We start from the raw sequence: 14388 nt of genomic DNA, 5'->3' as shown, positions 1-14388 counted from the left end.
AAATTCCTCTACAATTTCATTTCATTTGTTTTGCACAAATAAAAAACAGTATCAGCTGCTCTAAACTTCAGTATGACTACCAGGAAATTGTTAAAATTAAGAACATTCCAGTAATAAGTATGCTCTAAAAGAAAACTATGATTATGCTCTAAACTTCAGTATGAGTACATTCCAGCAAGGGTCGCTCCACGTCATATATAAATTTAACAGGAAAATTGTTTATTTTGCATTTTGTTTCTGAGTACAATTCATTTTGCATTTTGACAATGCATGAAAAAAAAATAAGTGCACCAAATATCTCATTTGGGCATCCAACAACTATGTTACTGCGCTCTGTCCCCCCACAACACACTCTCGGCTCTTACACAATCTAATTTCTCTCCTAAAATCTTCCCACATCTTTCCTACTTTCCTACTCCTTTTCACCCTTTAGACCTCATTGATTTGCAACTACAAAATCAAGAAGAAGGTCGTCCAGATGTTAGTCAGACAGACGTGGATGCCTCGTGTTGGGGTCACAGCCTGTAAGATAACAAAGCCCTCTGAGAAAGGATTCACTTCAGCTCTTTGCAAAAATCATCCCTCTTTGCATTCACTTGGCTCGCTTTGCACGGCTCATCCACTTCTTGATAGGGAAAACAGACAGCCTGGGCCTTCCTGCTTCCTTCGGAGGTGGTGAGTCTTGCGATTCAGGTGGTTCCTTGTGCTCATCTGTGTCCTCATCAGAATATGGTAGCAATTCAAATGCACCCCGTGTAAAGCCTCGAGCGATCTGAATTATTTACATTTTAACAACATGAGTTCGCTCGGTGTTACCGTTATTGAAGATTCATGTGGGTAGAGATGGAAAAGAAATATATGACGTATTATATACCTTCAACAAAACCCATACTTTGAGGGAGCTACTGAGGAGCCCTAGTTTTGTTTTCTTTCCTGACGTCAAGTACGTGCACATCTCATGGTCCACTCTAAGCAAAAATCTTGGCCATGATTTTGGTTTCTCTGGGTCTGATTTATGCCCAGAGGAAGCCTGGTTTATTTGACAAGGTTAGCTCTTGACAGAAATATTTGTATCAATAAAACAAACTGACTATAACAATAACATTATGGACCAGAAGTTAATATCTGGAATTCTAGCTATACATGGTGATTGTAGCGTCCAGAAGAGAAGAAGTTTCCCGTGATCCCGAACAAAGTTATATTATGAAATTATCAGCATGACAGGAAACAAAAATGTGGTTTCAGTTCCATGGATCATCACTATTCTTTCACATCATGTCTAGAAAATTTGCTACATCCAGGTAAGAGCGTTTATGCCAAGTAACGCATATGGACCAGAACTTTATATTGGGAATTCTTGATTGTAGTATCCGAAAGAAAATGAAGTAATATTATCAGCATGATAGGAAACAAACATGTGGTTTCAGTTCCATGGATCCTCACTATTGTTTCAAATTATGTCTAGAAAATTAGCTACATCCAGGTAAGAGCGCTCAATTAGTGTAGTACCAAGTGACGCGGTGCTTTGAGAAGGTCAGACAACAAACAAGCCATATATTTGAGTTTAAAAAAACCATGTGTTTAGACTTACAAGGCGTCGGCAGATTTCACGTTCTATCTTAGAAAAGGATGTATCAAGAGCTTCCACACGACCAAGACCATGGCAACATGGACAAGGCTCACTGATCATGAAAGTAACACTCGGCCGAACCTGCGTAACAACAAGGCATATAATGTTACCAACAACAGAATCATTTGAATGAGAGGTGTCTGCATAACTCAAAAGTAAAAGACAAATGATAGTAGTATGCATGTTGTGAACCCAAACATAATTTCATTTTTACTACAAATTTCTAGGACTTACACAACCTTATTTTTTTGAAAAGACATATGATACACTCGAACTTTGGTTCTGGCAGAGGTCAGATAATGACATCTGGTGTTCTGTGCCAAAATTCCTATATATTGCAAATTCAGGATACACCATGATGATACAAGGGTAAGACATGATAGAACTTGGAACCAGATGAAAAGATTTCCATGTGCATTGACAATATGAACTTCTGAACCACACTTCCATGTCCACTAATTTGAATACAGGGAATAGGCATTCTCATTACAAATATGTCATTTTTCTGTTCGTCGGGATTTGCACCCAAACAAGCAAAATAGGCAACAATGTCGATCACAACAACAATGAATCGGTTCATAATGCCTCAACCACAATTAATATTGCACTCAAAGTCTTGAACTTATCAAGGAGCATAGTGCAGTGCCACTACTAAGATTTCCTATTTGTATAATCCATAACATAACACATTTCCTGGCAGCTATGTAACTATTTCCATACATTGTTCACACTTAGCATCAAGTTGAGGAAACAATCCAAGAACTACGATGTTCGCATTCCTGTGGCCATACAAAATCTAGGTTATACTTGTTTAGAAATTGAACACCCTTTGTTTCATCAGCTTACTGCTGTTCAGTATCTAATATAATCAGATAACTATGTAGTCTTATAATCAGGAACTTCTTAGATTAGTGTCAGCAAGCTGATAAAGTGATCCAAGCATTTGCCATTTTGCCACTCATAACTCCAATCGACCAACTAAATTTCTTGTAAATTCTAAAAAATATTGAACTCCAAGTACAATAATATACATGTCTGTAGAAGAGGTCGCACACATACCCGTTTTCTAGTTATTTCCATCAAACCTAGCTTTGACAATTCTGAAACACCAACTGTTGATCGGTCCTTTTCTACTGCTTTCTTCATTTCTTCATAGACTAATCTTTTGTTTGCTGTGGAAAAATGTTACATACATCAAGATTAAATAGAAGAGCAAGAAAGGAAATATGAATTATCATGCAGACATCACCAAATGAATAAATTTTGATTACGTAACCAGGAAAGCATCAGTTTCAAGCATAGCAAGATCAGAACAAAGAATTTAAATAAGGTAACCGAGTTAAAGCTAAAAAATGCACGATGCTGGATATCAGTTTGAATGACGTTATTAGTTCTACCAAAGTCAAAGCTGATATCTTACATTCATCAGTCATATCAATAAAATCAACAACAATGATGCCACCAATATCCCTCAGGCGCAGCTCACGAGCAATCTGCATTGAAAAAAAAAATCAGGATCAGCAATTAAGTTTGATACTCAAATAATCATCCATACTTCAAATAGAATCAATCTATGCAAACCACATTTTTCCATCCTGCTCTAGAGTGTGTATTGTTGCAGGCTGCTACAGAACAGAGGTAGGAATTGCAGATATGTTGCCATGGTACAAAGCAGTTTTCTTCTATGCATGGAATAGTAATGCAAGTTTATTATGAGCAGCGTTTGTGTGAGCAGTCCAGGCATTAGGTTATCCTGCACAGGGATTAGATATCCAATATATAAAAATAACGAATACAGATTCGTGGCACGGGCATGTGATTACTGAATACTGATACTAATCTACAACTAACAACATGAAAACTAGTAGACTAGGGTCTAGGGAACACAAACGATAGCTCAGACAGGCGCAGGTTTAAGTGTTTATTGATATAACATCTTAGGTGCATACCACAACTGCAAACGCTTGACTGCTACATTCAAGCCAATATTTCCATCATAAATAAATTTGCTCATTACAATAAGCAAGGGCAAATGCATGCATTATTTTGTACTCCCTCTATTCCTAATTAATTGGCGCCGGAAATTTCGCAAATAAACCCTTGCTATTTCCCGAAATCGACCTGCAGTCCACGTTCTACCAGAACTTTTGCAAAAAAAACCTGTAGTTTTTCGAAATCAACACGCAGTCCATGTTCAATTGAAGATGTGTACTGCAGCTTGATTTCGTAAATTAATAGGGTTTTTTTTGCAAAATGGCCGGCGCCAATTAATTGGGAACGGAGGGAGTATTAAACCTGTGCTTTAAGAGAATAGAAGTGCAATGAATTGCATCTCTTGGCAATTAAAGCAAAAAAATTGAAGGTAAATGACCACAAAACCACATAGAAAGATGTCAAAACTAAGGTCAGTTCGATGCCATAGATGAGTTCTCAGACAGACAATATGAAAGCAAATATGCTGTTTTCTAGCACAACAACAGCAAAAGGCACATACTTGCTTTGCAGCTTCAAGATTGACTTCTAAAATAGCGTTCTCCTGTGACGTCCCCTGACCAAACATACTGTGACCACCATTCACATCAATGGAAACTAGAGCTTCAGTCTGTTCTATAATTAAAGAACCCCCATTCTGTAGCACAACCCTGTAGCAAAGAAAACACCATCATATTTATAAGCAGCTCCAAATATCAATTCGATAAATCATTTCTGTAGGCTTCTCAACAGATTTGTATTTCATAATCATAAAAACCTACTTCACATAGAATTCTTTTGCACATGATGATCAGACATTAAAAAACAAGACCAACAAATAAGTTAACTGTAAGATTTCACATTGGCAGCGAAGCAACAGAACTACCTACCGCACGAAGCCACTGTGGTTGTTGCATTCTCCAGAGTATTGCTCATTAAAATCATTAATTTGTTCGTAGTTAGGAAGCAATAATATAAGATATGATTACAGCAATATAGAAACAACTTTCTCACAAAACCTCAAACGGTTTCTTTTGTAGTGATTGTGTGATTTAAATGGATAAACCTAGTCTTGTGCTTCTTCAACCTACAAGCTTGAGACCCCTCAGGTTGAAATTAGCACCCTCTTTCATCTACTGGTAGGCCAATTGTGGATCTTCAGGCTGCGTCTCCTAGTAGCTTAGGAACCTATGCCCCCCTTGATAGGTTAGGGATTCTAGCACAAACAAAAGTCCTCTTAAACAATTGGTTTCTTAGCACACTATGGCTAGTGGCCAATGCCTCTAGCTGCTGGTTTCAGACGTTTACGAAGCGTGTCGGTCCAGCTGCTTCTTGAGCAGACAGTTCAATCACTCAAGATGATGTGATTTTATATTTATTTGGTTGTTAATAAAACTGAGTTCTGTGATCTTGAATCTACTTGATTAATATAGTTATTCAGGCATTAGGGCCGTCTTTCCTTTAAAATAAGTGTCATGTGGGGAATGGCTTGCAGATGCCAGGCCTGAGGATTGGCTCGCACAGCAACAGAACAGGCAGAGGATCCTGCAGCAAAGATTTGGTTATAAGCCTCATCTTGATTAGTTTGTTCCTTTTAGTTGGAGATTGGATTCTTTGAGTCAAGGACTAGGTCAAACCTGTTTACTTTCATTTTTTAGATGATTGTTAGAGACATGTCTATGTTTATCTCAATATAATCTTCTCCCCTCCAACTCTCTCATGCGCTCTCTACATGTGCAATTCTTAGATCATCATATTCTCCATCGCCACCATGGCTCCTGGCCGAGAGAAGGTCCAGGAGCAATACCAAGTCAGCCACCACCCATATGTTTTTCTTCCCCATCGATCTAACAACATAGCATTATTTCCAAAATTAATTTATGGCATACAGGTGCACATATACTTGTTACATGTACTCCCTCCAACACACTTATTTCCGGACGGAGGGAGTATATGTTATAAATTACTACACTCTATGAAGTGTTTAGATCTGCAATTTATATTTATATGAAGGCCCAGTTTGCGGTTGTTAAATGGTGCTGCGCTGAACTTATTTTATAATAAGCTGTGGAAAAGTACGCACGAAAGTAGGACAAAGTTGGTTAACCAAACAATAAAATAGGCAAAAGCGGGAGGAACCGTGGAACAAACGGAAATATGAGAATCCACCACAATCACCAAATGCAGCCAAAATAAGGAAGAGACATCAACCCCTAGAAACTCCTTTTGTTCCCCAAGAGAATATAGACACCCATCTCTTCTAAGGTTCCTTTAAGGCGCTAATCTCTCACCATCGTAGTTACCAAGTTGGCAGACACCCATCTACCAACAACTGCAGGCCTTGACTCAGCTAAGTGAACGGCAGTGCGAGAGAGGGAGGAGAGCTGAACTAGCCACCATCTCCATCTCCAGACACAACCATGATCTCATATGGCACTCTGCGTCATTGAGTCATATTCTACTTATCTGATCACACTTTCTGGTGACATGCCATTTGTTCAAGAAAAGTGGTGTGCACACACATACACTAAAGCTAGTAAACTACGTATCAAACTTGAATATACAGCTGGCAGATGTAATTTTCTTCTCCAGTAGACCAACTCCCAAATATGACACAGCAAGCAGAAGAAATAGCAGCCATCAAACTACATCAGTAATACGAGAAGAGACATTATACCTTTTGCAAAGGATATTATCGATCTCCTTTTCAATTTTATATTCATCGAATATGGGAGTTCTTTTCTCATACAGATCAACTCGATTGCAGAGCTCAGGTGCAACTTCTTGGAGATAGCTCGTAACCTAGAAATAAAAGACAAGAAACTTGTGTACCTCAACAGGCCTGGAAAATGTTAACTTATACTCAGAACGGACCTCACGAAGCTAGGGCACACGGGTTTTCTTTCACATCTATAAGCACGCACAAGAATGCTTATAGTAATATGAACTGTAGAACTATCCAAATTTAATTTATTAGGCTTATGTGGCAGAACAAACAATGGGCAGAACCAATTCAAAGAAACATGGTTTCAAGTTTCCATCTTTTAAGCTGCAGGACTAACTGGCATATAGAATTTTCAACATCTGTCTACTGGAAGTAACCATAAAGCATGCATCTAGCTGAAGCGAAAACAAACTACAAGAAATATTTCTTATAGAGTTGAAACCACAAATGTATCAGATATCAAGCTACTCACCTCATGGTAGGTGCGAGGAGAATCGACGACAAGCCTCTTAACCTAGAATAATACCCTTTAATCAGGATTCTAGTAAAGCATTTGAAAATAACTGAAGAGAAGTATGTTATCGGTTTTCTATCTTCAAATAGTATAAAAAATACTGACCTTCTCATTAAAATCATCTTGAACAATAGATAGAGCCTGACCCTTTGATCTATGCAACATTACAGGAACAGCACCTTCCACACCCTCCTCAGCAGCTAAGGCAGCAGATTGAGCATGTTCAGTTATTCCTTTCCAAGTAGATAGCAAGCGATCAAGGTCCTTCTGCAACTCCTCCCAAGAATGACCAGCAGCAACTGTACGAGCTGTCAAAGTAAATCCAACAGGTCGTAATAATTTCGTAATGCCCTTCAACCGTGTTCGCTCTATTCCAGTAATCTTTTTTGACACTCCAACTTTATTACCGCGGGAAACTAATATCTGCAAGCAAATGTGGAAGGGCCATTCCAAAGTTAAAATACTTCTTCCTGAGAACCGTACCATAGCCTCTTATTTAGGGTATAATAGAAAACAACAATTAATCATAAGAAAATCATGCCGATGAATATACAGATAGGTAGCTGAGGAAAATGTTGTACACATAACAGTATTTATCAGCAAAATATATGGCATGGTAAACTTATCATGGATTTCAAGGTGCTGAATCTCAGTTGCTTCAGGGTTATTTCTGGATAGTTTTAGTATTTAGATCAACTAGCCAAATACCTCTGCGTTGCTACAGATAAAACAAATTAGACTACTCCTTACAGATAAATTAGATTACATTATCTAAGAAAATATAAATTAGATTAAAACCCATTATTATATATTAGTAACATTTGCTAGTAAATTTATGCCAACTTTGGTGAGAAACATCACCACCATCTTATTCTTTTGGAATAGATTTAATTGCTTGCATTAGACAGGTGAGAAGTTTTTTTAACATTAAAAGGAGGTGAAGGAGCAAGTGATAAACGGACCGCCACCACCGATTGACTCTTTTATATGAGTATAGATACCCGTTCGTTGCTACAGATAAAACAAATTAGACTACTCGTTACCAATAAATTAGATTAGAAAACCATTATTATATATCAGTAACACTTGCTAGTAAATCTATCTTAACTTTTGTTTCTAACATCACCACCATCTTAGTCTTTTGGAATACATTCAGTTGATTACATTAAAAGGCTGAGAAGTTTTTTTTTTACATCAAAAGGAGGTGAAGGAGCAAGTGACGGACCGCCGCCACAGATTGACTCCTTTATAGGAGTATAGATAAAAGGAGATGAGGAGCAAGTGATAGACCACCGCCACTGATTGACTCTTTATAGGAGTAAAGAAATACCCCTCATATAAATAGCTCCTCGGTGATGTCACTATAATATTCAATTATCATCCCAAATGCTCTTAACGGACAGTACTCCAGGTTATCTTAGCATCAATGCTTCTTTACAGATCAAAATTGAAAAGGTTTCTTACACTCAAGCAGTAACTAACTTGTTATAGTATGTGCTGCAAGTGCACATCTTATAGCATCTTGGATTATTTATTTTTCAAGTGCACAAAATGCATTTTCGCAGCAGGTTGCAGATACAGGTAGTTGCAAATTTTCATTTTCTGGACTAGCTAGATTGTAGTTGATATTGAAGGATAACAATAGAGATCGGGACACATATGTTTTCTGGGGCAGTTGTACCAAACTACCAATAGCAAACAAGATTATAAAGCATTGAAAATGTAAGTTCCACACAAATCAAACCCGCAGTCATAATTTTGAAGTTAGATCTTAATTTTCTGGCTAAGATGAAATGAAGGTTGTTCTGTTACTCCAGACATTTCCTTTGAATAAAAGAATGATACTCAAAGGGCAAGAGAACTAGCTAACTATGTTAATCTTACATACCCAAAATCGGCTTCTTAAGCATGGGAAGGGACTCAATGTGGGACCTTTTGTACCCAATCCCTCCTTGACAACTTGAACCATAACTTTTGTGCCCTTGCGAACTTGAGACCACCTACATCCATTTGTATCATCATTTGATTCCCTCAACGCATGTTGAATGGAAGATAATGTCTTAATATCATTAGAGATCTCTGACTGATCTCCTGGCACAAGATCATCGTTGTATTCATCTTCCACGTGATCATCAGTTTCATCATCCTTTTCGTCATCACAAGCAGATACACTTTCGAATTCAGCACTATCAATCATCTTCATCTTAGAGTGGGACACGAAATCCATGCCTTGTTCATTTTCAGTAACATTGTGAGCCAGAAATGTTGCTGAATCATCATCATTCTCTTCATCTGCAAATTCCTCATCTGCAATATCATCATCGTCGTCGTATGTTGGAAGGCTCTCATCATTATAATCAGAATCATTAGCAGTACCTCCTTTATTGTCCTTAACTATTTGGGGATACACAAAAGGATCACGGTTTTGCTTTATGCTCATCAGAGAAGGTCTCGAAATTCCAATGTCTACAAAAGCACCTCCCATATGAGGAACAAGTTTTGTTACTATACCTAAATAAATACTATCACAATGTACAGTATTTTTTATGGGCTCCAGCAAGAGTTCAACTAGTTTCCCATCTTCCAATACTGCAATTCTCTGCATGGTACAGATAGAGGAGTTAATTAATATGACTCTTGATGAATGTTCACTGGTGGAGGGTGTATCCGCCTCCGAAGGTGCTGGGGGCTTATCCATTTTCCTATACTTTTTTGTACTATCTTTCGCTTCTATTTTTCCTTTCGTTTTAACTCCAGTTCTCTTTGCTACCGCCCAAGATTGAAAAAACCATGGCTCCTCCACAGGCTGATACTGTTCAGGCATGTTTTCAGCAACTTCACCTGGATCATGTTCCTTATTCAAAAACTTCTTCCTGTCCTTTTTGTGTTTGACTGGCACAACAGAGTTCTTTGCTGAGACCATAGGTCCAAGAATCCATGGCTCCTCAACAGGCTGAGTTCCACCAAGTTGGTTCACACTTGTTTTAATTGCATTTGGTTTATCAACTACAGTAAAATCATCATTGACACTGATGAGTGGGCTCTCTGTCTCTGATATATGCTTTGCTTGTAAAGGCGTGCCATTTCCAAGTCTTAGTATAATATGCTCACCTGCCAATCAACTGGAAACATTTAAGTGTTGAGCAACTCCAAGGGAACCTAAATTAATAGCTATTATATGAACATGTTTGGTAGTGCAACATTACCTACAGATGAAGTTCGCTCCACCAAATCGATAACAGAGTGGGCTTTCACAGTGCTCTCACGCTTCTCACTCTCAACAAATCGATCTTCAAGAAAATCTGCTTCCATCAGCCATGATCCCCAGGAAGGAGAGGGAATACCTGTCACACTGGTTTTCATCCAAAGATCCTTCACAACAATGACATGTTTTTTCCTGCTAACTGAAGGTATCGATAAGGAGCACTCAGGACCAGGCCTCCATATGATATCATTAGAAGAACCTTTTTCCTCACGAACAAAATAGTTATACCTATAGTGCACCCCATATGGTACCTGGAAGCATGTACAGGTCAAGAAATAAGGGCTAAGAAGTTGAAATCACCACATGTTTATAATAATCACAAAGAAAAGGTCAGGTATGTAGATTTAATTAATTATCTATGGCATTTGACACCAAAACATTCCCTTATTGAACTAAACCTGTTTGTAAATTGGTGAGCTAAAATGTATCAGATGAAAATACAGAAAGTTTCTCATCCTCCAAAGGTGCCATATAACATCATGTTCTTGGTACCACAAAACAATAAGCAAAAGGACTGTGCTAAGTAAAACCATTAACATAGCGACAGACACACAAATAATTGAAATTATCTTGTTGGGAAATGGCAATATGGTATCATCTAACTTTCTTGATGTCAAAGAGACACAGCGACAAATAAAACAATAGCAAAATCCAGTTGAGGAAAATTGTTTAATGAAAAATGCCAACTGGTAACCATATGTAATATGTGAAGATCAAGGCAACTAGAAACACAACACAAAGACATGAGCACATGTTCAATGGTGAGCACTCTTACGATACCGAAACACAAGAAACAAGCTAGAAATAAAGCTAAGAAGAAAATGGTTGATCATCCTGACCTTAGAAGTTTTGGGGAAAAAGCATACATCCGTGTGTAAGAATATTTTACCCACAGAAGAGAAGTTATTAACATCTTAATGCACCATGGTAGAAAGGAAAGAACAATTTACCCACAGAAGATTATGATCTCAATGCTAACACCATGAAAGAAATTAAGGATAGGAACAGACTAAAATGCAAAACAATTGAATTGAACGACCAGATCTATTAGCCAATTATTATAATATGCTGATAAATGTCACTACAACTTTTAGTTGTTCTCTTGGAAGACCACAGCATACAACTCATCCAAACAGAGGCATACCAACCATAGCCTGATACAGAAGGGGCAATACCCATCCAAACAGAGGCATATTTTATGTATTAAGCAATATCTCTTCTCGAACACTAAATTCACTCGTAGTCATGTACTCGTAGGTGATAGCCTGATAGGTCTAGTTTGTTTCCTGCTTCTTGACCATACCAATCGTAGCATGCCACGTGAAATATAAATTTTCCATGTCACCTCGTTTAGATGATATACTCCCTCTGATCCTAAATTCTTGACTCAAATTTGTTCAAATATGGATGTATTTATTCTTAAAAAGCATCTAGATACATGTAATATTTCGACAACAATTTAGGATCGGAGGGAGTAGAAAGTTTAGCACAAGGCCGAAGGATAGTACCTAACTTGAGTGGTTGACACAATGTAATTTCTGTTGGGGGAGGAATTACCTTTATTTCAGCCGTCCATTCATTGCTACTTTTAACAGAAGGAGCCAACTGAACAGCCATATCAGGTTCCCAACAACCCAGGGTTACTGGATCTCCTGTTACAAAGATTACATAACCATCTGGAACATCTGCTTTCAGGTTCCATGATATCATACAGAATCCTTTACAGGTTATGGCTGAGTCATCTGTAAGAAACCAACTGGTGATGATATAAACTTTAGATATATACTATGTGGTAAGCTACTTTAGATGTGCATGCTTTTCAACCTTAAAGGTAATAGGAAAAGTACAAATTGATAATTAATAAAACGGACGATTTTACTATTAGAAAATTAACAGATTTACACTTTGAGAAACAAAGATGTGCACACTGGAATTGTAAATAAAAGTATGACAAAAATTTGAAATGTATACACTTGTTTGCTAAGATTTATCCCTCCATATCAGAAGTAAATAATTTTTTAGTGGTATCATCTGTGACAGAATATGTCAAGTTTGGCATTTCTCTTCCCAAGTTACCTCTATTGGTTAAATGATTGAAAAGGCTGGTGATTCTACATTTCAACACATCTAATCACAGTTATTAGGACACAGAATAAGTGAGAATTTCCAGCAAGCTAAAAAGTTGAACAGCTTGTCACAATTAATGTACACCTTTTATTGGCACAACAGATTGTAAATTCACATAACCAAACAACAAAATCCCGTAGTTACAGCCTACAATTCCAAGATTTTGCCAAACTACCTAGTATAAAGTTTCAAGTAACGAAACCATCTTTGTCTTGACTTTCATTGCATATAGTGCCTAAAAGAAACTAAGACACATTCAAATGTAGTTACACCTAAACTAAAGAAATTACCACGTCCAGTAGACATCAATGCCGTAGGGGCATGAGACGAGTTTGCTTCCACTTGAAGATTGCCTCTAAGAGCTTCTGTCAATTGCACTGAACACAAAATGTGCCTGAAGTAATATGAGTTGACATCAACCAGATGATCAATAGACACACGAAACTGAAACCCCTGTTCACCCAAGCAAACTAGAATACCATTCTACTGGCCACTAAAATTAAGAACAATCCATGACCTCATTTTACTGCATCGATATAATAATGATAATAAGAGTAGAATTTGCTAAACACTGTTTCAGGACCATTCCACAAACTTAAGATTCAAGAATTGACTCGCAACGAGTCGAGCATCCAGAGAGGACCTCTGAACAGTCAATGTGCCAATTGGTGAGAAACATGGACAGAAGCAAGCCACTAAAACCACACAGCACAGACTCGGTATCAGCACGATATCCACACGACCAACAGAGGACGTAATCCAGGAACTGAGGAACAGACCTTCCCCGGTTACCAGTCAGCGCTGAGGTGAGACCGGTTGCGCCACGCCGGTAGCCATGGGGCGGCGGCGGCGCGGTGGCATCAGTAGCGCGCGGGGGCGCCCGCATGGTGCCGAGAGGGGGAAGTGGAGGCGGAGGCGGTGGGCCCAGTGCACGGGCGGCCATGGCAGCGCATCACTGGGACGAGGTCTCTTCTCCACGTGTGGCCACCTCCACCATCTGATCTGAGGATAGAAGGAGTGGCGGAGGGCGTTGGGGTTTTAGGGGGGAGTGGAGGGGAGGATGCTGCTGGAGCTGGACACTGAAGAAGATTGACAAACTGGGAGGGGATAAGAGCAGGAGCGTTCTCGTTATTGTAGGCAAGTGTGAGGTGTCCCGTGGTTTTACAGTTTTTGTTATTGATACTTGTCCATTCTTTTTTATGAGATGTTTTATTTTTGTCCTAAGTCAAAAATAATTAAAGTTTGTTCAAATTTATAGAAAAATGTGCTAATATGAAATACGTATATATGAAGATATATATCATGCCAGGTTTAATAGTAAAAATATTTTTTTAATAAAACAAATTAATTTGTCTTTAGGACATCCACAATTGTAAAGTCAATATTTATTATCCACGTCACGAGTCAACGGTAAAGTATCAAGTACAATTGGTTATGTCTTAAAATTGACTTTATATATTTGATGTTGTACAAAGAGTCAATGTTTTTTATCGCATATTTCTTTTTCCCCTCACCTTTCCTGATGGATTTGTTTTGCTATGCGCTTGTTTTGTGTCATGTCTTTGAAAATCTTACCAAAATTTAAAATTCACCGGTGTGTAAGAAAAGTAAGAATGTGTTAAATGGACCCACCGAACAACATCATAAACCAAGTTTATAAAAAAAAAGTATAAACATCTAAGATATTAAATTTGTATTAAGATATTCTCACTATGTTCCTAAATATAAGAAGTCCTAAGTCAAACTTTTTAAAGTTTCACCAAGTTTATAGAATATCTACCAACATTTAAAACTCCAAATTAGTTTTATTAAATCCAGCGTGATATACTCGTAGTATACGTATTTGCTATTGTAGATGTTGATACATTTTTCTATAAATTTGATCAAACTTTAAGAAGTTTGACTTAAGGCAAACTTGGAACTTTTAATACTCCCTCCGTCCCAAAATAAGCGACGTGGTTTTATATAGATTCTTATACAAATCCACGTCACTTATTTCAGGACGGAGGGAGTATTAGGAAACAAAGGGAGTATATCATAATGGATTTGATAAAACTAATTTAGAGGGTTGTAGATGTTGGTAGTTTTTATTTACTAGAAATATTGCACGTGCACGATCTCCCCTTAATTAGGTGTATTACAAACACACACAAAAT

The 14388-nt window shown here is 37.9% G+C and overlaps 1 protein-coding gene across 1 annotated transcript; it reads right to left on the bottom strand.

Moving 5' to 3' along the window:
* Positions 1-169: 169 nt before the first annotated feature.
* On the bottom strand, positions 170-13330 carry LOC100832256 (ribonuclease E/G-like protein, chloroplastic). Its single transcript, XM_003573655.4, has 14 exons — positions 13012-13330; positions 12523-12626; positions 11663-11847; positions 10047-10356; positions 8729-9951; positions 6946-7263; positions 6799-6840; positions 6279-6403; positions 4125-4272; positions 3051-3123; positions 2690-2802; positions 1592-1711; positions 875-1030; positions 170-772 (listed from the first exon to the last, which is right to left on the bottom strand). Exons 1-14 carry the CDS (start codon positions 13173-13175, stop codon positions 593-595), a joined length of 3261 nt encoding a protein of 1086 aa, XP_003573703.1. The 5' UTR covers positions 13176-13330; the 3' UTR covers positions 170-592.
* Between the last annotated feature and the right edge of the window lie 1058 nt (positions 13331-14388).

This window comes from Brachypodium distachyon, chromosome 3, assembly GCF_000005505.3.
Source record: "Brachypodium distachyon strain Bd21 chromosome 3, Brachypodium_distachyon_v3.0, whole genome shotgun sequence".
Lineage (NCBI taxonomy): Eukaryota > Viridiplantae > Streptophyta > Magnoliopsida > Poales > Poaceae > Brachypodium > Brachypodium distachyon.
The sequence above is the reverse complement of the archived record's forward strand: the minus strand, read 5'-3'. Positions and strand labels throughout refer to the sequence as shown.

Coding starts and splice junctions, on each gene's coding strand:
- LOC100832256 (XM_003573655.4), bottom strand. CDS start 13,175: ATGGCCGCCCGTGCACTGGGCCCACCGCCTCCGCCTCCACTTCCCCCT. Junction 11,848..12,522: donor ATTGATGTCTACTGGACGTG/GTAATTTCTTTA, acceptor GGTTTCTTACAG/ATGACTCAGCCATAACCTGT. Junction 9,952..10,046: donor GGAGCGAACTTCATCTGTAG/GTAATGTTGCAC, acceptor GTTGATTGGCAG/GTGAGCATATTATACTAAGA.